Genomic DNA, 27,872 nt, shown 5'->3' with positions numbered 1-27,872 from the left:
GCAAAGTTAAAAACGTTTATTTCCAAATTTGTTTGATTTCCATTGCCATTTTAACGGCTTTAGTGCCTAATTTATAAAATTTGTGTCCAAGAACAAATTTCCCTAGAAGGCCCATCGCCTGAACATACGGCTTTGGGTAATCGATTTCGAACGAATAATAATATGCGATTAATATTTGAAGAATGTTAACCAAATCTATATTTTGTTCGTTAAGTGGAACCACACTTCCCAATCCGAGAATTACAGCCTTTTGAATTGAGCAGTCACGGAAAGATATTATAGCCATAACATGGCCTTGCTTGAATTTTTCCAAAGCTTCTTCGAATAATTCAGGCTGTATTATAAAATGCAATGATTAATTTTTGGCATATAGCATTTTTTAAACAAACTATAAAGACATGGTCAAAAATTGCAATTGTTCTATTTAATTTTGAAAATATTTTCAGTAAGAATAAAATTAAATTAGCATTGAATTTAATAATAATGCTAAAACTTAATTATTTATGTAATTTAATAATCAGTGGCGTAGCCAGAAATTTGTTAATGGGGTCGAGGTATGTAAATGTTTAGAGGAAGGTCGAAAATGGGGTTACAATTTAGTACAGTCAAAGGTTTTTTTAGACGGAATCCCTCCTAGTCTACGCCACTGTTAATTTTAATGCTCCATTATAATGCATGCATGTGGAAAAAATTAAGTAGGAAGAGATTCTCAAAAATAGAAGACCAATTAACGCTTTGTGAGGAAATAACGTGAAAATAGTAAAACCCGACAATACATTAATTATATTAATCGTATATGTTTAATTTTCTTACCATGGTTAATAGCTAATTTAATAATAAAATTTTTCCATCCACAGATACTTCATGGTACTATTTTTATTTTTTTTAAAACATTTCAAAAATGTACGCAAGCTTTCGGGCCTTAGCCCCTTTTTCAAGCGTCTTGTCAATACAAAATTATTTTTATAATTGATTGTTAATATGTAGAGGTGTGCAAATACCATTTTTTTGGGATCGAATCGAATATCAAATATTTTTTTCAAAGCACGGCAAATACCAAATCGAATATTTATAACGTCAAATAATTTGGTCGAATATTTTTAGGGCAAAAATTTAGACCAGTTAACTGATCAAATACCAAATAGTATTTCGAATATCAAATTAGTCGACGTATTTGGTTTTCAAATAGCCAAATAGTTTGCATATTTGTCAAAAAAAAGTAATTGAAATCACGGTTCGATTTACTTGAAAATAGTAAAATATTAAACCAAATACAGTATAGCCTAGAACAAAGTTCCCTGGGTGAACTTGGTAAATCAGTGGTATAATGACGGGCCCGTCCTAAAAGATGGTCTTTTAAATTTTTAATTTTACTTAGCCTTCTCTAAGGCTCTTAATAAAAACCACTGAAGGAGGTCCATTGTCTTAGGCTGCAGGCAGGCCCAGAATTTTATAATACGTCACTGTGGTAAACTCTAACTTACCATTCAAATTAATTCTAATTGTTGTACAAAATGTCTTTATTTTCAACCTTCCTTCGAATTGATCAAAATGAGTTAATCGTAACCTACAAAAATACAATTATCATACATATTTTAATTGGGTACCATGGCAAAATAATAATAATAATATTTAACTAGGCTAATACCCTAGGTACAACTCCAGGACCAAGTCTTCTAGCGACTTTTAACCTTTAGTAACTACTAACTACAATTAAAATCAATGGACATGCTACATACTTCATAGTTTGCAAACACTTAATTAAAATTTCAAGTTTTTAAATATATGTAAAACGCGAGGGAGCAGATCTTTTGTTACAAATTAAAAAATTGCTTTAATATTAATTTTAAATCAATAATTATTAATTTAGTTAACTCAAAAATTCTAAACAGAAAAATCCATAAAGTTACTTACTTCAACTTTCCTCCCGGTTTTTAGTTTTGTTTTGGACTTGGTTTCCATAACAAAAGAGAACACGCCAATAGGCGCTAGAATAAACAGCTTCTGCCTTTAGCTAAGAAGTTTTAATACAAACGGTATGGATAATGAACGTGCTAGTTACTCTTTATATGGTCCTTGGCGCTGCGGCCTAAAAAGAGGTGCCAGAAATAAGGACTAGTTCGGAAATTTCACTACGCTCTCCTGGGATGGCCTTGAACTTCAACAAATTAGAAAAAGACCCGCTGTTATTCGACCAGTTGGCAAACGTTTTGAAAATACCAAATACTTTTTCCCTATCTTTTCGAATATTCGACTATTTGATCAAAAAATTCGATTATTCGCGAACTTTTCCAAGCGCTATTCAATTCGACGAATCGAATATTCGATTTGGTATTCGATCGAATTATTTGGTCTGACCAAATATTTTGCACACCCCTATTAATATGTAACAAGCTTGCGTTAATGTTTTTAAAAATAAAAATAGTACCATGAAGTATCTGTCGATGGAAAAATTTTATTATAACATTACTTATTTGTTGTACATAGTGAGAAAGATTACAAAACTAACTTACCGATACTTCTTTTATTATAGTTTCAGACTTTGCTCCTTTAGTGTTGGTAATTTGAATTTTCTTTTCAAACACACCCCAAGCTTCAAAGGGTTTTCGCTCCAGCTAAATGAGATTTAGTTTGCTAAAATCACAATTATATTACAATTATTATACAATATAAATCTTACCTTTGAAGTGAGGTCCAATTTTGTTAAATCAACTACCACTTGAACAAACTTTTTCAAATTAGCGAAAAATGAGTTGTATAACGTAGATCCCATGGTTAACCGGAGTTCAATAACAAGCTATATGCAAAAAAGTAATTTTATAGATTAACTATCTAAAATATGCAAAAAAAAAACAATATTTGAATTTGAATACATACCGCTTTTGAATGTTCGAAGCAGGGATAATGTTTTAAAAGTTCAACCATATCAAGGTGTTTCATTTTTTTTAAAAATGCAGAGCGATTTTGAAATGTTTGTCGAAGTAAAGCGCGAACTGCACTCCAATCAACTTGGGATTTTCGATACTCTTTCTTTAGATCACGAAGAGCTTCTTTATATTTTTTAATAGTTAAAATATCTCCTTTAAAGTTTCCTCTTGAACAGCTAAATTATAAATAATTATGATAACTATAATAATCAACAGATCTTAAGAGTTTTGAAATTTAGGTTTATAAATTTTTTTTAAATAGAGCTAATACCCAATATCATTTGTTTTACAACACAAAATTGAATAAATTCAAAATAAAATTAACACCTCTAACATTTTCCTAAGCCATAGTCATTTTGTACTCTATATATTACAATATTAGTAAAAATGAAATTTGACATGTAAAGGCTATTAAATATTTTAGTATTTTCACTTCAAAAAACCCTATACTAAATAAATAATGATAAAAACATTTTAAACTTTAAAATAACCACTTCTCACTAAAATTGAGTTTAACTAAAATGAGGGTATTTATCCAAAATAACAATTTTTTGAACTCAAATATTTCTACAAGGCCATTTAACTTGCCTGTTTTTTATGTTCCTCTTTTTAGAAGTTGATGTGCCAGGCTGTGATAAATTGTCACTTACAGCAACACTCGCTTTTTTTAAAAAGCCTTTAGGGTCTTTAGTAGTCTTTTCACTTAATGCTTTGTTTCGTTCCTTTCTTATCCTCAAACTTAAGGCAGAGACAAACCGAGTCTGAAAAACAAAAAAAAATATCCTATTTACAGAACATGAAAATAGTAATAAAAAATTTAAAAACCATATTAATATAAATTACCCAAGATTTTGGTCCTGGTGCTTGTAAACAGGAATATCTGGCTGTCATTTCCATACCAATCTGTGCGTAAACATTTTGATTGCATACTTTGGGATCTCTTGCGTAATGAGCTCCACATTCTTGCACGAAAGCACTCCAATAGTCATGGTTGATATTTAGAATTCTAGATTCCAAAGCACTGGATATCAGAGGCGAAAATTTTGGTAAGCTAAACTCCTGAAAAGATATGTAAATAGCTTCAACCATCATTGTAATACAGAATAATGTTTATTGTCATAACTACCCAATTTTGGCTGTTACTTGCGAGTTGCTTTTCTGCGGTGTTATTATTATGTCCCTTGTCTGATTCATTTGAACTTTTTCTTAAATTTTCACAATCACTATTAAGAAAACTTTTCACATTTTCGGTGTTACTTTCATTTTCAGTTCGAATAATGGACGGAATCAGATTATTTTGAACATGCAAATTTTCCATTCTTGAGATGTCTTCTACTTCAATATCTTTATTTAATAATAATAATCATCATCAGCTAGGCTAATACCCAAGGCACCAACTTAGGCCCAAGTCATCGAGCGACTTCTAATGCCATAAAACCGGACAATCCAAAGCTCCAACATCCTTATATGAATATTTTTAGCATTTTCTAGGTTCAGTCACCTTTCTCTGGGCCAAGGAAGGTGACTGAAGTTGTTGAAAAACCAAAAGAGCGTAAAGCTGTTGGTTGCCGTTGGGTGTACACAATTAAAATGGATTATGATGGCAGAATATTAAGGTACAAGGCTTAGACCAGGTTGAGGGTGTGGACTATGACGCCACATTTTTACCAGTAGTGAATTTCTCACTTATTAGGTTTTTCATTATCATTATTAATCATTGCTTAAGGCTGGAGTAGTTGTAGATCTGTATGGAGAACCTGATTGAGATATCTACATGAACAAAATTCTAGGATACGAAATTGTCGATAACAATACATATTGTCTGAAGATACTTAAAGCGTTATGTAGACTACAACAGAGTGGACTCCATTGGTTTAATGAACTGGATAACCCCTTCAATAATATTGGGTTTCGAAAATTCATTGCATCAAACTGCATATGCTATCTCCCATATCGGATTAATATACCTCGATTATTTGGTAGTTTTGTCGAAGACTGAAGAAATTTCACAAGAAGTGTTTAACTTATTATTCAAATGAAGACTTTAGGCCCTATTCGTTAATTGTTGAGAGTTCAATTTGAAGAAACATCAAATGGCTCCATGAAATTACATCAATCTTCGTATATCAAAGAAATTGGACTGAAGTTCAATATAACCGTATTAGAACCTGTAAACATTCTAATCAGTATGGGAGTAGTTCTAACCTGTCAAGATTGTCATACAACAGAAGATGACAGGAATATTATGAAAGACATAACCAATAAATCGCTTTTTGGGGGTTTGCTGTTTGTGGCACAGCGAAATAGAACGGATATCCCGTTTTCAGTCATCGCACTCCTGGTTTAATACATTGGCAACGACTTTGTGAATTAACGAGGTATTTGTTGTCAACATCAAATCTTGGACTAATATATTATAGAGGTTTAGACCTAGAACTGAAAATTTATAGTGAAAGGGTATCTGACTGTGATACAAGAAGATCAAACTGTCGATATGCTGCATAAAAAGGATCAGCACCTTTTTCATGGCGAACTACGAAACAAATATCGGTTTCATTATCAACAATGGAAGCAGAATGTGTGGCGCTCTCAGAAACAGTAAGATAATTACTTTGAATTGCGATAATCAATCCGCTATTTGTTTTTCTAATAACGCTATTGAAAACCAGAAATCAAAGTACATAGATATAAAGTACCATTTTGTGCTTTCAAAGTTGAATGTCGCAGATATCTTTACTAAGATTTTACAAGGGGGAGTGTTCAGATGGTTTATTTGACTTTAAAAATCTACCCCGCCATATAGTTGTTATTATGCTTAGGCCTCGACGCAAGAAAGACTACTTTCGCCTACTTTTTACGAAAAGGTAATTTAGGAAATTCGGTATAAGACAACCAGAGAAATTTATTACTTTTCCAAAAAAGGTTGCATTTAAATACCCAATATAAACGATGAAAATGAATGCGTAATACAATAATACAAAAGGCATACTTTTAAGTGCGCAGTGAAATGAAACAGGCCTCGGCTGCCCCAAAAATTCGCTTTAGTTCGTTCGAAATGTAAGATTGCCAGACCGATAAAATTGGTGCTAAGCCCTAAGCACCATCAAAAACTCGAATGTTTTAGTGCCTAAGCGGGACCAGGGCTAAAAGTAGGGTTTATTGGTGGGGAAGAAATCCAGTCTATTTGGGAATAAATTAGTGTTTTTAAGAGAAAAATAAAGTATTTTTGCGCGTACATACCTTAAAATACAACGTTGGTTGAATGGAGGCTATTTTAACGAAATAGATCTTTGAAATGGCCTCCAATAAAGGACGGTTAGCATCCTATTTTAGAGGCCATTTCAAAGTTTTATCTATATAATGGAAAACTTCCATTATTCGACCAATGGTCTGTAATATGTGATACTTCAATCGAGTTATTTTAGTGTCGAGAGTATTTTAATCAAGAAAATAATGACAATGATTGAATGGATATTCAAAATAACGTCCCGTTATTTGGTTTTGTACAATAATAAATAAATAATATTGTTTGGTTTTAAACAAAAATAAATAATAGTTTGGTTTTATACAAAAATAAATAATAGTTTGGTTTTATACAAAAATAAATAAATAATATTGTTTAATAAATTTTTGCGGTCAAGCTTCTTCTCCTTCCTCCTGTTGTGGATTTTCATACGGGTTGTATACAATATACTTTAACATTTCTCTTCCCATCTTGTTTTGCTTTAAATTTTAACATTTCCATAGCTAAATAACCTTCCAATAATTCTGATTTAAAGCCAAATTTAGGCAAACATTTTTAAACACCATTCCACTTTCCTTCAATCTAATTGGTGTGCCCTCCAGTTTCCAAGTCTTTGAACCCGAGCGAATGATTTACTTTCAAATGTAGGAAATCTTGATCTTTTTCTAGTCCATCGTACGCTTTCCAACAATTACTGTATATGATTGATTTGCGTTTTACCCATTTTTTGTTATGGGTATTAGGGTTGAAGTGGCTCTTTTAGCAACTTGAACCATAAAATAATTCCCGAAATCCCACCGAAAACCCAGGAACCTTTCACTTGATGTCCGCTTTGAAACCTTTGACGACCGAACTTGGATTCGTCTATCTCGGCGATATTACCGTTACCACCTATTTGTTGACTGTGACGACGGCGACTTGCCTCAAATAGTTGTCCCAGTCAGTAATAGTGTTTTTGATTAACCGGAGAAGTTTCGCAGCAAATCAGTGGCTCGAGTTTTCACTCATCGCATAGGTCGTTAGTAATATCTCACGGAAACTTAACTTAACCACGAATTCCCCCTGATAAAAAGGGATCTGGAACATTGCTTTCTTTTCTCGTTTTCAATACGGACTTTCAGAAACGCCTAGACCTTTCATGGTTTCTATTCTCTTTTTTGGACGTAGATTGCTTGGTTTGTAGTTACATTGGTTTACCGCACTCCTCGCAAGCTCGTTTCGTAGCGATCAAATTTTTTCAGCGGCAAACTCTTGATTTTGCGTAATCTTTACAAACGTCGGCATAACATTCAAAAATATTCATATCAAATAAGTCTTCCTCTTCCTCCTCATTTTCGCTATGTTCAGCCACGCTGATTTCTTCTTAGCGTCCGAAGACATTTTGAAAAAAGTTACGTTTTATAGGCACAGCTATTTATACGGTTTACAAATTCGGGAGTTCCAATAGCTTATGAAGCAGCCGATTTGTTCACTTTGAAATTTGTAATGGTGTGTGAAACACGACGATTTTACTTTATATGACCTCCAATAAAGGACGTTTGCACTGTGAGGTCTTTTCAAAGAAATGTCCATCATGTGTTTGGTAAATTCCAACGATAAACAAAGATGTTCAATATAGGACGATCATTGTTCTATATCGGACTCCGCCTCAACTAAATATTGTTATGGTCAGTCCAACAGGACGCCAGGCGAAATATCAGTTTCAGCGCCACTCGCGGAATGGCCTCAATAATAAGAAAGATTTAAATCAAGTTGATTTAAATCAGCCAACCCTGGTGCAAAGAGGTCATCCTCACGGTTAATCCTAGCAAGATGGTCCTGGTCCCATTTACTCTTAAAAGGTTCCAGGAATCGTTCAACGATATTTCCTTACATGGAACTAATCTTGTGGAAAATACCGAGGTGAAATACCTCGGTGTCATCCTTGACGGCGAATTGACATGGAAACCACATCTTGATTATACTATCAAGAAGGGCGAAATGTTATTTTGGAAAATTAGGAGTACAGTCAGTAAATTCTGGGGCCTTTGTCCCAGAGTGGTATACTGGCTGTATACTATGATCATCAGACCCATTCTGTCCTACGCAGCTGTGGTCTGGTGACCAAGGGTTAATTTAAAATGGTGCAGTCTGAACTGCGCACCTTACAGGAGCTATGAGAAAAGCCCCAACAGCTTCTCTAGAAGTTCACCTGAATATTCTTAATCTACATCTTTTTATAGAGGAAGCTGCTGCTTTTGGTGTATATAGGCTTAACCAAAATGGGTGTTGGAAGGTTAATAATTGGGTCAACAGCCTCACCAAGCTCTATCGAAATATTTCTAGTCAGCTACCGTTACTTAAGAAAGGTTCTGACACATCGGCTGCTAAATTACACTTTAGTAAGCCTTTTGAGGTTTACTTCCCAAGCCGCATGGATTAGTCTAAAATTTCCTCGGTGCCAGAGGTGAGGTGGTCTGGTTTGCCAATGGATCTAAGACCAGTTCTGGTAGAGGCGCGGGGATGTACTGTCTTAATAATAACTATGGTTTTTACGAAAGCCTGGGGGACTACGCTACCTTTTTCCAAGCAAACATTTCTGCTATTTGCTTTTGCGACGACTATTGGCTGAAAAGGAAGCATCGTGGGAAGGTTATCCAAATCTATTCGGATAGCGAGGCTGCTCTGAATGCTCTTACCCAGTATAGTATCACTTCTAAACTGGTTCTTCGCTGTTTAGATCTCCTTTTTTATCTTGGGACGCACAATTAAGTTCCGCTTTATTGGAAACCTGGTCATAAAGGGCATCACGGGAACAATAAGGCTGACGCCCTGGTCAGGGTGGATGCAAAAGCTGGGTTTAGTGGCTCTACCCATCCCCCGTAGCCTGATACGCAGCCTGGTCTCCAAGTATATATCGGATCGTCCACTCAAGCTCTGGCTTGAGATGGATGGTCATAGGCAGGCCAAAGAGTTTATCCCAGGCCCCTCTAGGCAGAGAGCGAAAGCGCTGCTCTCGCTCTCCAAGACGAATATAAGATTGGTAACTGGCCTACTTACAGGCCATTTCCAACTTAACAGACAATTAAATCTTATTTTAATAAGTGATAACCCAATTTGTAGGGCTTGCCTGGCTGAGGAGGAAACTGCCTCTCACATTCTTTGTAGCTGTGACTATTATGCGGCTCAAAGGTTCGAGCATCTTAGTATGCATCAGTTGGAGACGCAGGACTTCTTCAACATCCAGGCCAAACAAATTCTTAACTTTGTGTCGGAAATAGGACTTTTTACCTAAAATCACAGGTTGTGGGTTGCACAATGGACCTAGGGTCGAAGTGCGCGGCTTGTCACCCCTTTCAATAATAATAATAACTCCTTATGAAATAGATCCAAATAACCTTCTAAGCCTACGAGTTTTATCAACTTCGCGCCAACGTTACCTATACTGAATCTCACGAGAGGGCACTACCTAAATTCGGGGGGGGGGGGAGAGAAAAGTGGACGACGCTAGTGACACGCGACAATATTTCACGACGATAATGTCACTCCACCCTTACGAATTTCCGTCTGGGACCCAATGCGCCCCACATTTCTTGTCCTTCTCTAATCCTTTTTGGTTTAACCTCCCATAAATGGTAGCCAATCCTGTCTGAGTGTTAGTGTTCATGTATATCATCTTGTGTATGTCAATAAAGAGTGGTTTTATATCTCAAGTTTGAGAATCCTATTCTTTGTTAGTCAACCTTCTTCCTTTCTCCCTGATTGCCAAATGAATCTCGCACCAAAATCCCAAGATCTCCGAGTGGTAATAACTTAAGACAAAAACTAATGCACAATTTACCAGTGAGACAATGGGAAATCTTTACGAAAAAGGTGGACCAAAACATTGAGAAAAGGACTCGAATAAAAATTTATGAATGCTCAAATATTTTTTTATACTTTTACATTTATTTTTAATATAAATATTACGGTAAAGATATGATCTGAATATGATAAAATGCAAGGAGAAACTTAGTGTGTCATATAAATACCAAATGCTCTTTACAGGACATCCCATGTAGCACAGCACTGTCGGTTAGTAGTCGGTTAAGAGTCTGATAATCGGATAACAGTCAGGTCGGTTCTCCCGACTGCAACCGACTCAAGCCCGACATATGAAATACGTGAAAAAATGTGGTCCAATTTTCCTACTCTTTGCCGTCTGTTGTTCAAATAGTTACGCATGAGTCGGGCTCTCCGACAGTCAGTTTCAGATAAGTCGCATTTGCCGACTTTTTTTCCACCTCTAAATTTAAAGTCGGTAATACCGACAAATATTTTTATTACAGATAATAATATTGCTCCAATTTTTTTACTCTTTGCCGACTGTAGAAATTAGAATGTAAAATTACGTCTAGGCAATACTCTGGTCAAAATATTGTAGGGTTTTCCGACTGAAGACTTCACACACGACGTTTCGCCTTAAAGCCCGACCTTACACCAATACTTCTTTGAGTGGTTAAAATTGGGTTGGTATTTGCTATTCCAGTGGCGTAGCCAGAAATTTGCCAAGGCACGGGTTCATGTATGTAAATATTAAGAGGGGGCCATAGGGGTTGGAAAGGGAGTGGAAATTTAGTAGAGTCAAAGGTAGGCCCAAGGGAGTTGTTTTGACACGGAAACCCCCCTTGTCTACGCTACTGTGCTATTCCGTTGAAGTACGACGGCCTCTTATATTTGACGGTTTTCGATCTAACAGTTATATTTTGTAAACTATACTTAAGAGACATCTGAATATCGCCATTTATTTATATTACTAATTAAGAGACATGTTTCTACTATATTAGAGCTGCAACGACGGCTAGCACATTCACTTTTAAAATTCCAAAGTCTCCCATAGAAAGTGCCGATCGGAATTGGCCCAAACACTATTTCCACGGTTCCACCTACGCAGCTACACTTCTAAACAGCTACAGAAGGGCAAGGTCATACATATGCCACGTGATACACTTTCGAGGGAAAACCGTTATGTTCGGAAGAATCAGAACGCGCAACAGGAGTCCAAGCGCAGTCTTTGTTTCGGGATTCGGGCGGATTGTCGCGGAAAGTCGGACTACTTTCTTCTCGAAAAAGTTTAATATTAAATAATATTTTTGGTTTTATAATTCAAAATAAAATTGATGTGGAAGATTAGAATATGTTACGTAGAGATAAGATTTAAACGGCGAAAGACCAATGTTTAGGCCTTTGCTCTCTTCCTTACAATAGTCAGTGTCATTTTGAAAACGGGCAACGTCTAGTCATTAGTCTAACGTTAGTTACGACAACTCTTTCGAACGTATCTTAACGTAAACTTTGGGAAATATATCCCATAATTAATTCCTATTTTCAACTGGACAATTGATTTCCGATACCTTTATAACAGAATATGGTTATAGTATTAACTTGTTAATAAATAAAATTTAAATCTTTAGGTAATGTTATTGGGATCTTGGGGAGGAAGACATTTAAATGATGCAAGAAGAAGAATTTTTAAAAACACCATTGCTCATGAACTAGCTGTTCAAATGAATTGGAACGGTGCCAATGGCAAAATTGCCTTCCGGGAATTAAAACTAAAGGCCGCTATCATTGGTAATATGATCTGTCAAAATGTGATAAATATTCAAGCTGTCTGCCTCTATTTAATTTCAGACGCAGTTCCGCAAAGGAATATGATGTCGAACAAGTTATGAAAGCTTGGGTGAAACACAAAGGATCGAGAAGGAGGGAGGGATGAAAGAAAAAATGGAGATGATAAGGAATAGATCATTTTAAAGGCACATGTGAAACACGCCCTAAATATTTCTTTAAAATCCCCTTTAGTTAAAAAACAAGTTCTTAGTTCTAATTTGAACTGTTATAACCCCATGATATATTCAATGAGTATTATTTTAAGACTCCGAACTCACGGGAACTATTTATACATTTATTGTAGTTCTCACGTTCTTATTTTTTTAATTGGATGCTGAAAGTAACACCTGTGATACATATCCAAAATAATATTTATAATCCTTTATTAGAAGGTAACTTATAATTTGCTGAAATTATCATTTGTTATCGAATATAAAATTCGACAGTGGCAATCACAACCTAAGCGATTTATTTCTAATGTATATAAGTCTTAAAGAAAAATCCACTATTTATTTTAAAACTGTGCAATAGTGGAATTTTATTTAAATTTTAGTTTGATGTACATGGATTTGCCAAATTTCCATAATCCATGTTATTTTAACTATTTTGTTCTTTAAAGTCTTAAGAAAATGATTTTAAATAATTTAGATAATTAAACGTAACATTTTTGTAGTAGCACCCTGTAAAAAATGCACGTGCAAGCCATATAGGACAAAGATTGTTATCCTTTATCAAAAGATCTCAAATTTTTAACTTACCATATTTACTTTTTAAACGTTTTTTAATAAATATAGTTTGTATTATAAATTTTATTTTTGTAAGTTTGGAATTTATATATACAGTTTTGGCAAAACCTTGTAGCTATATAGATAATTGTTGACCTTACAATCTGCAAGACAAATTAGGGTTAACCGATTGTATAAATTGACGGTTCAAAATATCCATATAGGGGCAAAGACCAAAAGACTTGTGTTTAGTAGTGTAGGCCGACGACTGAAAACCAGGTATAAAACTGCAGTAGACTGACGTAGAAATCGCTAGTTGTGAAAGGGAAACTTTACTAGGTCGGCTCTACAGTCGTATTGAGGGCTTTTTCAAATCATATAGTTTGATGCCGACTGCCGGCCAACCTAACAAATCTGAGTCGGTAAAGGGTCGTTATACTGTCGGGCCGACAGTATATCTAAAATGAGTCGGCCAACAGTAGGCTGGGTAGGAAATCCCGACTCTTCAGTTGCCACTGAATGGACAGCACATCCGACACAGTCTTCCCGAAGAAATTCGTAGCAGTCGCGCCGACTACTTTGTACTACATGGGATGCTACGGACACTATCAACCTCATTGGTTTTAAAAACACTGTATTTCTGGCTTATGAAATTTACCTGTTTCCTTCTTCACCTTAGTTTCTGGTAAGAAATTGTGCTCCTTTCTTAATGTAAAATAATTTCTATTTCGGACATCCTTGCAGGCTGATTTGATCCTGGATTTGCATTTGATTAATTTTTCTTTCAAGTTTTCACTGACACAAACATCGTCATCTAATTCGCTCTTGTCCTTCAAGTGACTCTCTATTCGGTCGTTCAAGTCGGATAGCCTGGTGTCTTTATCCTCGAGGACTTCCAATAAGCCCTGCAAAGTGGCTACGAAGTCAGGTGCCCTAGTCTTTTGGATTTCCCTTTCGACCTCAGTCAGTAATTTATTGGTTTGAAGTCTCATCCTTTCTCGTTTCGTCAGTAGCTTCTCAAGTTCATTCATGTTGGTTTTTATACGACGTAATTGGTCTGTAAAAATATATTACGCTATAATAATTCGGTTAAGCGGAATTTAAGTTATATGGCTAAAGAAAACAGCTAACCTTTACATAACTTAAACACATTTAGGACGCTTTGCCAAACATGGGCACACGACAGAAATCACGCGTATGTACAACGTTAAACCATGCTGTTACAAACCCTCAAAATTGTTTTAGTTTAAAAAACCTTGTCAAACCCTTAAAATTATGATTTAAAATACTAAATTTACCTTGGTTATCTTTTGAAGTGTCTTATAGTTTATGAAATTTTACCTTTCCTAATTAAAAATAACTAAATAAGTATTAATAACACAATTTATTAACATAAAAACATACCAAAGAATATAAATCTTGTAACAGCATTGTAATAGGCTAAGGGACTTCGTACTATGCACGCTCATTCGCTTTTTTTTAACGTTTTAGATACAAGCTAATAATATTAAGTCATAATTAAAATGAATTAATGCTAAATGTTGAGTAAATTAAGTTTCTATTTATTATATAGCTATCCGGTTCTACGCCTGTGTGGTGAGTAGTCTCGTCCAACATATTTTCTATCAAGATCCGTTGGAAAAAAAACCCTGATTTTCAACACGGTTTATGTCCCTCGCGAGTCCTACTGAATACGAAAATATTTTCTAGTAACATAAATTTCGGAGAAATTTTAAGCCTTGATTACCGGACTATATATAAAACATAATTTCAAAATCATATTAAAAGATAACGATGTGATATGAAATTAAACGGCACACCTAAAAGCCTAATAAAGCTAATGCCAATTTGAGGGAATTTAGTTATCTAGGAACTATGAAAATTTCGGTGATTTAAATCTAAGTCCAGAAGTTCATAATAAACCCCTTCGGTGGAAGTATTCCACTTCGGTTTATTCGTGATAGAACATTCCGCGGTACTCACAGGCTCTACTTACACGTGGCGGAATACAAACGCATCCTACTCGCGAATGGTGATAATCCTACACCAGTAGTGCTTGCACGATTTTTAAAAACCTTGATTCTACACCATACACGAGTATGCCGCCTGTCGTCTGCGGTAGGCATACATAAAGAGGTTTAAAATAACGTATCTTGGATGACGTTTAACATTGCCGATAGAATTATAAAAGGTATACTTTATAATAAGTTAAATATTTAATTTACTAAAATATTTTAATATCTTTTAAAATAGGAAAGAGTGTGAATGGAAAATGTATTTCAAAATATTGGGAAAATAATTTGGTTGTTTTTCTAAAAACTTCACCTTATCACGAAATACAATTTATAGGAATTCTACAAAGAATCATAAGTGAAAGAATTGACAAGGTAAATAATTCAAGATTTCTAATGTTAATACGCAACATCCAGGATTGAAAATGCATCAAGATAATTATATTAATTATGAGGTTAATTATATATTTAAAACTTGTTTCGTACAAATGTTTCTTATCCTACTAGAACCATCAATTTATTTAATATAAATATAAATATTAAATTTATGTCAAATAAAAACAATGAAAAAAAATGCCCAGATGAGTTTAAACATAGGATTTCATACCTTACCGTTTATAATTGTGTATGTAATTACCATAGTTTGTTTTATAATAAATTGTATTTTAATTAAAACCAAAATTTATTTCCAAATATAATTGTATTGAAAGTAAAAAAAACTTAAATAATATACACTGCAAAATAATTTCCTATTTATTTTTAATTGGCTTGAACTTCAGCATGGCCATAATAATATCTATTTCTGTTCTTTAAAAGTTCATTGCCTTCAGCTTTGTCATGATTATATCTTAATACAATATAATATTTTAATGAAAAACATTATTTAAATAAATTAGAAACACTTAATGGCCCCAAATTAAAATCATCTTTTTTAAAAGTTAAAAAAATTATAGTTTTGCCATACACAGATACTAGCCAAAAAATAGGCCACATTTTCAGCAATAATGGAGTAGTACCTATATTCCAGCCGATAAGGAAAATTAATCAAATTTGACCTTCACGAAAAGATAAAGTGGATTTGTTGGAGAAACCGGGGTATACAAATTAGAATGCAGGTGCGGCATGGCGTACATTGGTCAAACTCGCCGCAATCTTAAGACACGAATTAAAGAACAAGAAGCCGATATTCGGCTGAAAAGATTTGAGAAATCAGCGGGGGCTGACCATACCATAGAGGAACTATCCCCAGGAGAGACTGACGAGATAGGCGCCGTGCACGAACTCAGCGCCGGGGTTTCGAATTGTCTTTCCCCTTTCTTAAGCCCCTCTAAGAGTGGGGAGAGCATTTCAAGGTCTTTCCTTCTCGCACTGCGCATGCTCATTGACCACGGTGGAATTTTCCCAGCGCCTTCTTTAAATGCTGTAGATATTCATTCCCTGGCTAGCTTTATTTGAAAAATGGTTCTCATAAAAAAATGTTGTTATAGTAATTGTACTAGTACTTTAAAAATTAATGTTGGATCCAATTTAAAATTATACACATTTCCAAAGTCAAAAACCCAATTAAACCGTAGCAAACAATGGCTAGAAGCTTGTTCAAGAAGCGATTTGTCTCCTGACGTATATCTTTCAAATGAACACCTTACGCTAATCTTGAATCATTTCGGCAGTCTTTAAAGCAGCAACTCTTATTTTTCGGCATTATTTTATTGTTAAAAACACGAATAAACTTTCATAAGCTACGAAATACTTCGGTTTTTAAGGCGTATTATTTTGAATCAGACGATAGTTCCTCTACGAAAACGAGACAAAATTTGCTTCTGCGCAGTAAAAAGTTTTGCCCCGTCTCTCACTCCGACGAGAGCAGTCGATGACGTCAAAAAAAGGGGAGGGGGTTGGAAGACACCTGCCTCAAGCGTTAACTCGTTTCTTTAACATTCTCTCTTCTGGGGAAAGTTCCTCTATGACCATACCAAACAGCAAGGTCATACGTTTAACACTAGGGACGTCACACTCGTCAAAAGTACTAAAAATAGGTTTATGTTAAACATGCGTGAGTCGTTTGAAATTATCAAATTGAAAAAATTAATAAACAAATTAACGGTGAAGATGGTCCGCTACACTATCGTATATCCCCTCACAAATCCCTTTTATAAACTTCCCCCCTTGCCTCATGCTTGTATATTGTATTGCTTTCCTTTATAATTGTCATTGGTATTTTTTTCGTTCCGTTGTCTTGAGGAAAGATCTACAGCCTACAGGATGTCTTCATTTGATCGACACAGGCATTTTTCTCAAACACTATACCTTCTAGAAATGTGAAATTTTCAGTATGTACTCTCTCGGTGGAGATCGTTGTTATTTGTGAATTTCAGAAAAATCGTGAACCTTTTCACGGATTTAGAATTTTTCGTTTTTGAACGCTAGGTGGTAGATGAAAAGTTTCAATAAGTAAGTTGTAGAGCATACTCTACAACCTGAAATGAAGTTGGTATGGTCAAAATCGTACATTTTGTCACTGAAATAATAGATCATGAAAAATAACAAGTTGGTTTTTACGCCTCATGTTATTGTAATGATTGTCCGTGAAACATGTTTTGAGCCAAATCATTGTTTTACTTTTACAAATAAAGTGTTAGAACAAGTGCAATTATTATAATAAGGAATTACAGAAAGTTTTTTACAAATACGGTTCAATAATGCCACCGTCCGCGATGAAGCATATTCTGGAACGAACCACGGACTATATCTGGAGTAACGATTTCGAACGCTGCAATGATTTCTGGCCCAAGTCGTGTTCGCTAGTGACTGGCGTCTTGTATACTTGATCCTTGACGAATACCTACAGGTAAAAGTTCAGCGGTGTCAAATCTGGGGACCTGGGAGGCCATCGCACTGGACCATTCTTCCCAATCCAACGCTCAGGGAACTCGGTGTTGAGGTATTGCACCACATGTCGTTCCTGGTGAGGAGGTGCACCGTCATGCAAGAACCAAAGGTGTGGCAGATCGACTAAAGGGACATCTTCCAATGCTTCTGCTACTTCATTTCGTAGAAAAGCCAAGTAGCTCATCCCATTAAGCCGATTCGGAAGAAAAAATGGCCAATGACGCGATCTCCTAGTAGACCTGCCCTGACGTTTAAACGGAATTGTACTTGATTGTGATGTGGAAAACCCGAGTGCGGATCTACATCGCTCCACATATGGTTATTCTGGCGGTTAAATGGACCGTCCCTTCTAAAGGGACACTCGTCGGACGCCAGGTACTGAACCAGTTACCGAAATCCAACCTAAGGCGCTGAATACCATCGTGGAGTGCTTGGTGGAGCGTGGCACGAAATCGGTGAAATTTATGGTGGTTAAGGACACTCCAGACATAATATTTTGACAAGTCCAAATCGGAGCATTCCATTCATATACTTGCTCGAGAGTAAGCGACAAAGTAGGCGATGACTGTGTCTTCCATATTATGACGTCCAGGTCCGCGGAGTCTGGGATTCATATTGCAGTCTCCTTCGAAGTCAGCAACAGCTCAGAAAATAGTGTGGTGATTTGGTTGACTGTCAGGATATAACATTTGAAACAACCGACTTGTTAAAAGTGCGTTTCGATGACCATCACCGTAGTATAACTCTACCATCCTGGACCGCTGTTCACGAGTAAAACGATTCATACTTTTTTTACCGGATTACGTAGAGATAATGTTTTTCAAACAAAGCGGTGGCACTTTAAATACTAAAACGGACCCACATTTTAAACGAATCATAAGTGCAAAAAAAAAGCTTACGGAAATTCAGTTGGCATAAATTAGACATTTTGTAGACCCTAAAAACTACTTTTTATTGTTTAATAAAAAACACCAACTTTTTGTACTGCAGCTCCTTATAAAATTGCACTTGTTCTAACACTTAATTTTTTAAGGTAAAACAATGATTTGGCTCAAAACATGTTCATTTTTCACAGACAATCATTACAATAACATGAGGCTTAAAAACATTTGGGTAGTACCGACTTGTTATTTTTCATGACCAATTATTTCCGTGATAAAATGTACGATTTTAACCATACCAGCTCCATTAAAGGTTTTCGAGTATGCTCTACAACTTACTCATTGAATCTTTTCGTCTACCACCTAGCGTTCAAAAACTACAAATTCTAAAACCGTGGAAAATTTCACGATTTTTCTACAATTCACATATAACAACGATCTCCAACGAGAGAGTTCATACTGAAAATTTCACATTTCTAGAAGGTATAGTTTTTGAAAAAAATGCCTGGGCCAATCAAATGAAGACACTCTGTATATTGTTTGTTGCTAAGAAACAAATATTATTTTTAGTGCCTGACGAAGACTCGTGCGATCGAGTCGAAACGTGCGTAGCGTGCAAATTGAATATTTCAAACTGTGCAATAGTTGATTTAATTTTAAAACTTAGCTTCCACAATGTTATAAAAAATAACTTACCCTGTATGTGTTTTTAACATTTTCCAACAAAATAACACTCCAACTAATCGCTACCTGTGACTTTTGGAATATATTTGAAGTATATTAAAGGTTTAGTTATTGACTTCATGTAATGTATAATATTTATATTATTTTAATTAATATTTTAAAGTATATATCCACTATTAGATTATTATTGTCATTATTCTAGATACAAAACAGAAAAAGGTCTGGTTGTTTCTAAATAAGAGTTTGTCTCTGGTTTTGCAATATTGTTAATTTATTTTCCTTCAGTTGATGGTAATTTTTTGGAACAGTCTTCAACAAAAACATTTATAGCATTTTTTTAATGAAAACCAGTTAAAATTAATATTATAATACATGCAGCCAAAGCTAAAAAACTACATACTTTATAGTAGGGGTTTCGAGCCGGTTCTAGGCCATATACAGTGTTAGGCCACCACCCGTACCCACGCACCTCCCTCACTACCCGCGAGTACAGTGGAAGACCACTGCTCCCCCTGGTTGATCCCAGGTCATATACAGTGGAAGGCCGCCACCCAGCGGTGAACAGCCAAGCCTGCACCGCCGAGGGTGACGATGAAGGGTTCGTGATGTAATACTTAGGTGGAGAAAGGCAGGGTGGTGAACATCCCGGTAATGGTGACTTTGGTCACTTTTAGGGTACTTTTGGTCCATTCGGGTCCATTTTTGGTCACATCAGAAAAGCATTTGGAAAAACGAAGAGCCGTAATTTTACCACTCTACACCCCAATATCTATAATTCCAAACAATGCTTTTTCCCTGTAACTATGATCTTCCAATCCTTTCTTTTATTTAGTGGATACAAGGTTCTATCAAATTATTGTGAAAATAAATGGATTGAAGGTGTGGAATAAGTAAACGTTATCTGAAACACTCCGGTAAAACGGTATATATTATTCCTTGCGAGGATAGAGTTAACTACGATATAAGAAATAAACATTATTTTAATTTGCAAATTAAATTAAAATTTTAATTATAGACCTAAATGGTGTAGGGTGTCCGAAGGTAACTGAATTAGATGAAGACCGTCCCATGTTTTCGTCATCGTCGAAGATTTGTCCTCCAAATAATTTGGCTTCAAGCCACTCCGAGGTTCGTGGATTACTTCCGCTGACCATTTTAAAGAAAAAAATATCCTGCTTTGTTTGCAAATTAGGAACGGTAGTTCCATTATGCACATCGTGGATCCCCTTTTATAGGTACCAAGGGGTTTTGCCCATAGTTGTTAGTTAGCTGGTTTTTAGGATGTGGATAGGACTATTCATACTAGATATAGTGGGGGAAAACAATAATTTGCAAAGTTCCCCTACTGTTGTGGAAAAACCATCAGGTGTTCGCTAGTTTTCGATGAACAACGAGAGATGAACAGTGAAAAATTTCTTAATGCATTTGGGATAATTCGTCGTAGAAACCACCCTCCTTAATCGTCCCCACTTTTTCTCCTTTATGTCAATCATCAACACACGTGCGCTTTGGAGAAAATTCCAAAATGTCCCTAACTGAACTCCATAACTGAGTGAGAGTGCCGACACATTAAATAGAACAATAAGTTTAATTTAAATATCGAATCAATAACTGAAGCTTACAATAATTTGACATTATTAAGTTTTAATTTTTGTAGGCAAATGACAACTATAATTGTTTGTACTTCAAAACAGTATTTGCGATTGAATAAATTTTGCAATTTCCCGCAATAAAAATTTCTCAAATTATTTACTTTAATCTTTTAGTCACATTTAATCGATAGCAAACATCAAATACCGATATGAATCTCAAATGATTTAATCTCTACGATAATTAGTAATTTATTCCAAAAGTGATATTAAATACGATATCAACGTTCAATCGCTTATCAAAATGCTATACAGGGTCTTTTTTTTTGCTCGGAAAAGTGTTTTTTTTCAAAAACTATTTATAGTACCGATTTCAAATTTGGAAGATCAATTCTCTATACCGGGGGACATCAGTTTGAGAAATTTGAGCGTTTTCGGTAATGTTTTTCACCAATTTTGAAAAATTCTTTTTCGACCACTAGGTGCGAGATAAAAAATTTCTATTATAAAGTTGTAGGCCGTCATCGAAAACCCTTAAAAATTGTTCACTCGACGAAAAACAATTTATTTATCAGTGAAAATTCGAGCTTGAAAAATTTACAAGTTGGTGAAGCCAAATTACGATTGTTTGAAACGATAATTGAAACCGAATTACCTAATCCAGTTGAAACTTTGGTTAAAAGACATCCAAATGGAGTACCATCTGTAAATACAGTAAGACGAGCAATTCACGATTTCAATCAATTTGGTAACTTGCAACCTAGGTTTCGCGGATTGGGTCAACCGGATTTAGACTTCGAGAACAATGTACTCGCGTACTTTGTGGCATATCCTCGTCACAGTTGCGTTAACGCCGCTGCTGATTTGGGTTGTTCTGCAAATCGTGTGTGGAAAATTCTTCGTAAGAATCGCTATCACCCATACAGAGCTACGCTCCACCAAGGACTAATTGACGGAGACCATCAAAGACGTTATGAATTTAGCAACTGGTTACTAAATGCTGTCCAAGAAGATAGACAATTTTTGCGCCATGTTTTGTTCTCCGACGAAGCGTCATTTTCTAGAGATGGGCCCTTTAATCATCAAAACAGCCATCTTTGGTCTGACATCAACCCACATTGGGGTTTTGAATATCATCACCAGGTTCAATTTGAACGGGTCAATGTTTGGGTTGGACTTGTTGGAAACCGTTTGATTGGTCCCTTTTTCCTGCCGACGAACCTCAACGGCCAAAGGTATTTACATTTTCTACAGAACGAACTGAGTGACGCAATCGACGACCTTCCATTGGCTGAAAGACGTCAGTTGTGGTTTCAGCAAGATGGCGCCCCTCCGCATTTTTCCCGGCAAGTAACTGAGCACCTCAACAACGAGTTTCCTGAAAGGTGGATAGGGAGAAATGGTCCAGTGCATTGGCCAGCAAGGTCACCTGACCTAACACCGCTGGATTATTTTCTCTGGGGATTCGTTAAAGCAAAGGTATACGCCACGCCCATTGAAACTAGGGAGGAACTCATTAGACGAATAATCAGTGCTTGCCGAGACGTCACACCAGAAATGGTAGAGAAAGCGTTTGAGAACTTAATTTTCCGCGCACAAACCTGTGTTGCAGCCAATGGTGATATTATTGAAAATGTTTTGTAAAAATTTATGTGAATAAAATATCTGCATTTAAAAACCAAACGTGTACATTTTTTCAAGTGTGAAAACTCTACTACGTTTGTATTAGACTTGTTCCCTTTTCAATTATCGTTTCAAACAATCGTAATTTGGCTTCACCAACTTGTAAATTTTTCAAGCTCGAATTTTCACTGATAAATAAGTTGTTTTTCGTCGAGTGAACAATTTTTAAGGGTTTTCGATGACGGCCTACAACTTTATAATAGAAATTTTTTATCTCGCACCTAGTGGTCGAAAAATAATTTTTCAAAATTGGTGAAAAACATTACCGAAAACGCTCAAATTTCTCAAACTGATGTCCCCCGGTATAGAGAATTGACCTTCCAAATTTGAAATCGGTACTATAAATAGTTTTTGAAAAAAAAACACTTTTCCGAGCAAAAAAAAAGACCCTGTATAAAGTTACTATAGGAAACAGCGGTCATATTGTTTTGTCTAAATTTTCTTAGGTCTTGAAATATAAAGTGGACAGAATCTAACCACGTGATTCACATAATAACCAAAATAAAGGCATAAAGGAGGACAAGGGAAAAATTTGGTTTTAAAACTTAGTTTACATAGAATTACCTGGTTTTGGAAATAAGGTGGCGAAACGCGAACACGTTCATTTAAATTAATTTGTATAAAAACCAAGCGTTTCGAGTTACCTGGTTTTGGAAATAAGGTAGCGAAACGCAAACACGTTCATTTAATTTAATTTTTATAAAAACCAAGTTTTCCGAGTTACCTGGTTTTGGAAATAATGTAGCGAAACGCGAAAGAGTTAGATGGCACCTCTATCATTTAAATTAATTTGTATAAAAACCAAGCGTTTCGAGTTACCTGGTTTTGAAAATAATGTAGCGAAACGCGAACGGGTTAGATGGCACCTCTATCAATTGGCACTCGGGTGGTGGGGTACATTTAATTGAAAATCGATCAAAAACACTAAAGTGGGGAAATGCCCCACTTCTCGGGCTCCGATCCCAAAAATTACGAAAATCCCGTAGAGGATATAATAGTGCCTACCGATTGAGATATCAATCGCCTTTGTACCACTAACATACCGCAAGTAATCGTGTGTACGGCAGCTGGTCAAAAAAATATTTAGTGGCACACTTATTCTTAACTTCTGGGCATAACAAATATTTAGGGTCACACTTATTTTTTACGCGCCTGTCCATACGTTATTCTTATTTCAGGCAGGCTTTCAATGGAATGCGAATATAGCTTCAGCGCGTAAAGAATTCAGGTATGACGCGAAATGGCTAATTAACTCACTTAAAATTAACTTTTTCCAACGCGGCTGCAACCTAAGCTCGAATGGGCCTAGAAGTAACAAAACTGGTGTTTTTTGATCAAATCTTACTAACCTACTTCCCGTCGTACGACGTGCGTAAAAAGGGCGTTAAACGTGCGTTAAACGTTGGGGGTAACACTTATTTTTACTTCTGGGAACACGTTGAAAGCTCGGCGCGAACGGCCTTGAAAAATGCGAGAGGGAAACTGGCGTTTAGAACTCTATAGACACGCGGATTTACAATGTCGGAAGTTGCGGGGGTCCGTATACGCTGTCCAAAAAAACCTCACTTAGAATTAAATATAAGCAACGTAATTGCAAACCTAGGTTTAAGGGAAACCACAGCTATTCAAAAATATAACTCTCATGAAAATCGGACTTAAATTAAGGAACGTTATGTAGACTTTTAGGCGAAAATAGAAAACCGCGAAAATTGGGGTCCCTAAAATTATCCTGGAAACTATACTTAAATTTAATATTTACTGATATAACAGAAGTTGTATATCCGCTGAATCCTAACCTAACCAAAAATATTTTTTTAACGTTATCGGACTTAATTTTAAATAAAATATCAACCACACAAAGCGAAACCACAAAAAATAGTAAATTGGGCATTTGCCCAACTTCTCGGGCTCCGATCCCAAAATTACGAAAATCCCGTCGAGGCTATAATAGTGCCTATCGATTGAGATATCAATCGCCTTTGTACCACTAACGTACCGCGAGCAATCGTGTGTACGGCAGCGGCGGCGGCGGCTACACAGTAGGTGATCGTAATACACACAAATCCCTAAGGATTGTGTGTAAAAAGTGGGGACGATTAAGGAGGGTGGTGTAGAATTTATAATCCACCCTGGTTGATATATGGGAGAGCAATTTTATGATAAGTGTCCGCCGACTGAAAAACGAACACCAAAGCGCAACTTACTCTTTTAGGTATAATAAAATCACAAACTGGTATTTGATTAAGAATGAAAAGAAGTTTAATAAACTGGTGAGTTGAAAGTTACAAAGTTACAAATTTAAGTTAGTTAAATACTCAACAACCGAATACTAAAACGCACAAGTGAGCACCGGTTGTTGTCCGCTCTGTTTCAAAAATCCAACTGAGGAAACGTGTCCTACCGAAACCCTTTCTTTGGTGCCCTAAAATTTTCGGGGTTCACGCAGTTCAGGAACGGGGGCTCTACCCGCATTCCATGCCCATATAAGGAGCGAAGAAGATAGCGCTGACCAAATATCTTTAAGCAACCCGGTGGCCAGCGCCGCTACGTCACTAGCTTGGAATGGGATTGCACCACTTGGTGAAATTCCTGTTACAAAGAGCCCTCCGTTCCCTCGCTAGTTTCCCGTTTTCTCAAAGATAGTACGATACATAGTACCTGGACAACTTAAACTAAATACAGAAAATTATGAATTAACTTAATGCTAACAAATACTAAATAATTACTACGTCAGTTACAAATTATGGTTTACAAATTAAGTTTAAATTAATGATAATTAGGGCTACAATTTTCAACAGGTGGTTTCTACGACGAATTATCCCAAATGCATTAAGAAATCTTTTCACTGTTCATCTCTCGTTGTTCATCGAAAACTAGCGAACACCTGATGGTTTTTCCACAACAGTAGGAGAACTTTGCAAATTATTGTTTTCCCCCACTATATCTAGTATGAATAGTCCTATCCACATCCTAAAAACCAGCTAACTACATGGTCTCGTTAGGATGAAGTACACTGCACAACCTTTACTCACATTATTTTACAACTATGGGCAAAACCCCTTGGTACCTATAAAAGGGTATCCACGATGTGCATAATGGAACTACCGTTCCTAATTTGCAAACAAAGCAGGATATTTTTTTTCCTTTAAAATGTTCCGCGGACGTAATCCACGAACCTCGGAGTGGCTTGAAGCCGAATTATTTGGAGGACAAATCTTCGACGACGACGAAAACATGGGCTCGTCTTCATCTAATTCAGTAACCTTTGGACACCCTACACCATTTAGGTCTAAAATTAAAATTTTAATTTAATTTGCAAATTAAAATAATGTTTATTTCTTATATCGTAGTTAACTCTATCCTCGCAAGGAATAATATATACCGTTTTACCGGAGTGTTTCAGATAACGTTTACTTATTCCACACCTTCAATCCATTATTTTTTCACATTAATTTGATATAACCTTGTATCCACTAAATTAAAGAGAGGATTGGAAGATCATAGTTACAGGGAAAAGGCATTGTTTGGAATTATAGATATTGGGGTGTAGGAGTGGTAAAATTACGGCTCTTCGTTTTTCCAACTGCTTTTCTGATGTAACCAAAAATGGACCAATTGGACCAAAAGTACCGTTAACGCGACCAAAGTCACCATTACCGGCCCTATTTCGGACCAAAAGTACCCTAAAATGGACCAATTAGCTTTATAGTAATGTTAAACTCCCATAGAAATTCCCCTAAAAAGAAAAAACTTGCGGTCCAATTTTGGGTACATGAAGTATTTCGGAGAGGGAACCCTCACTGGGTTAATTTAATTTACAAATTAAAATGATGTTTATTTCTTATATCGTAGTTAACTCTATCCTCGCAAAGAATAATATATACCGTTTTACCAGAGAATCGTACGCGCTTCATTACATGTCAATCAAGATCCTTTCTCCAGGTGTTCAAAAAGGAGGGTTACTGTATTGTTCACTACCCGGTTTAGGAGGATACAGTCTTTTCATATTCACCACCCCGTCTTTACACGTTCACCACCAGCACCACCTCTGCCTTTGGCTGTACACCACCTAAGTGTTTACCCTTCTTCATCACCCCTGCCTTTCACCGCCTAAGTATCGCTTCATCGTCACCCTCGGCGGTGCAGGCTTACCTGTTCACCGCCGGGTGGCGGCCTTCCACTGTATATGACCTGGGATCAATCAGGGGGAGCAGTGGTCTTCCACTGTACTCGCGGGTGGTGGCCTTACTAAGTATATGGCCTAGAACCGGCTCGAAAACCCTACTCTTTATCCTCAACAAAAGTGGCATAATTACCATGTCCTCAAGACTACATGCCCAAGTTTCATTTCTGACAAAGATCCCTGTCATTGTTTCATTTTTATTTTTTAACTTAATTAGTTAAACAACCTTTAACGTAAAAATTACATTACATTAACTTGTAAATTTAATTTATAACGAAAAACCGTAAATCAATTTATAATTGTGGCCTCCAGCTGGGTCTAAAGACACCATTTTATTTTTAAAGCCTCAAAGCCACCCGGTGATTACCTCCGGTACTACTTTGTTTTCCCAAAATACGTCATAATACTTAGAACCAATGGAAAGCGCCCGCGGTTTTTTAACTCTCGCAGAATGATCTATCATCAAAATAACATAGGTTCAACGAGAAATGGAATACTTCCCCCGAAGGGTTTTATTATGAACCTCTGCTAAGACGTATGGAGGTTTATGATATTTTATTACAGATATATATTAAATCATGAATAATATAAATGCTAAGAATAATTATAATACATTAATTAATTTCATATTATATACTAGGTTAATAATATATACGTAAATATAATTTATAATAAATATTAAAACATTTTTGCTAATAATTATAATGTACTTGAGCCGCTACCTGATCATTTGGCTTCTGACATCCACCCATATACCCCAAATAACATGTGAGTCGCCCACGTACGACGAGCCGTTTCGGAAAATCGTCGAAACCCGTATATTGATGCACCCCCCTTGATTTTCCATACAGTTTCTGTCCCTCGCGAGTCCTACTGTATCCAAAAATTATTTCCGTAGAAAATAACGGGTGGTATCTTGTAATTTCGGACTCAAAAAAGGGTTAATTTTATGCCTCGCTTTAATTAAACGGCACCCCTAAAAAGCCCAATTAAGCAATGCCAATTTTAAATAAGCTCTCGTTTCATTCGAGGAAACGGTGGCGAAATAACTTTATAACTGCTGAAACTTCAACTTACAAAACAAACATTTGTAGGGTCATTTTGGCCGATAATTTAAAACAAACATTTGTAGGGTCATTTTGGCCAATAATTTAACTAATTTCGAGAAGTTATACACACCTTTATTAAGCAGCTAATTCTGGACACATCACTCGTTCATCTATCATTTAACCACGATAAAATGAAATAAAATCCATACTCTTTAGCATTATTTATCCGAGATTATAAAACCGTACATTTTCCCGCATTTTACGAGCGGACGACACCAACGTCAATTTGCCAGAACGAAAATTCTGAAAAGTACATTTTTGGATAACGTGGGAACGCGACACGGAAAAGGAAGTTTGGTCTAAACTACAGAAAAA

The 27,872-nt window shown here is 36.0% G+C and overlaps 1 protein-coding gene across 2 annotated transcripts; it reads right to left on the bottom strand.

The window, feature by feature from the left end:
* LOC149933692 (uncharacterized) lies at window positions 1–27,747 on the bottom strand. 2 transcript variants are annotated; one of them, XM_090155818.1, is made up of 9 exons: window positions 27,628–27,747; window positions 13,186–13,584; window positions 4,054–4,271; window positions 3,771–3,986; window positions 3,516–3,688; window positions 2,878–3,103; window positions 2,681–2,797; window positions 2,514–2,615; window positions 1–334 (listed from the first exon to the last, which is right to left on the bottom strand). In XM_090155818.1, the coding sequence occupies exons 2-9, from the start codon at window positions 13,556–13,558 to the stop codon at window positions 17–19; spliced, it is 1,743 nt and encodes a 580-aa protein (XP_090011944.1). In that variant the 5' UTR covers window positions 13,559–13,584; window positions 27,628–27,747; the 3' UTR covers window positions 1–16. The 2 variants fall into 2 exon arrangements, with proteins under 2 accessions (XP_090011944.1, XP_090011945.1); XM_090155819.1 differs by lacking the exon at window positions 1–334 and adding an exon at window positions 1,889–2,089.
* Window positions 27,748–27,872: the final 125 nt, after the last annotated feature.

This window comes from Leiobunum rupestre, chromosome 8 (assembly GCF_980474605.1).
Source record: "Leiobunum rupestre chromosome 8, qqLeiRupe1.1.hap1, whole genome shotgun sequence".
Lineage (NCBI taxonomy): Eukaryota > Metazoa > Arthropoda > Arachnida > Opiliones > Sclerosomatidae > Leiobunum > Leiobunum rupestre.
The sequence above is the reverse complement of the archived record's forward strand: the minus strand, read 5'-3'. Positions and strand labels throughout refer to the sequence as shown.

Bases quoted from the DNA above. Each gene is read 5' to 3' on its own strand.
- LOC149933692 (XM_090155818.1), bottom strand. From the start codon at position 13,558: ATGAATGAACTTGAGAAGCTACTGACGAAACGAGAAAGGATGAGACTT. The intron at 3,104-3,515 runs GCAAGTTAAATG...TTTATAATTTAG, and splicing joins AAGAGGAACATAAAAAACAG to CTGTTCAAGAGGAAACTTTA. The intron at 335-2,513 runs GTAAGTTAGTTT...TTTATAATACAG, and splicing joins CTATAATAAAAGAAGTATCG to CCTGAATTATTCGAAGAAGC.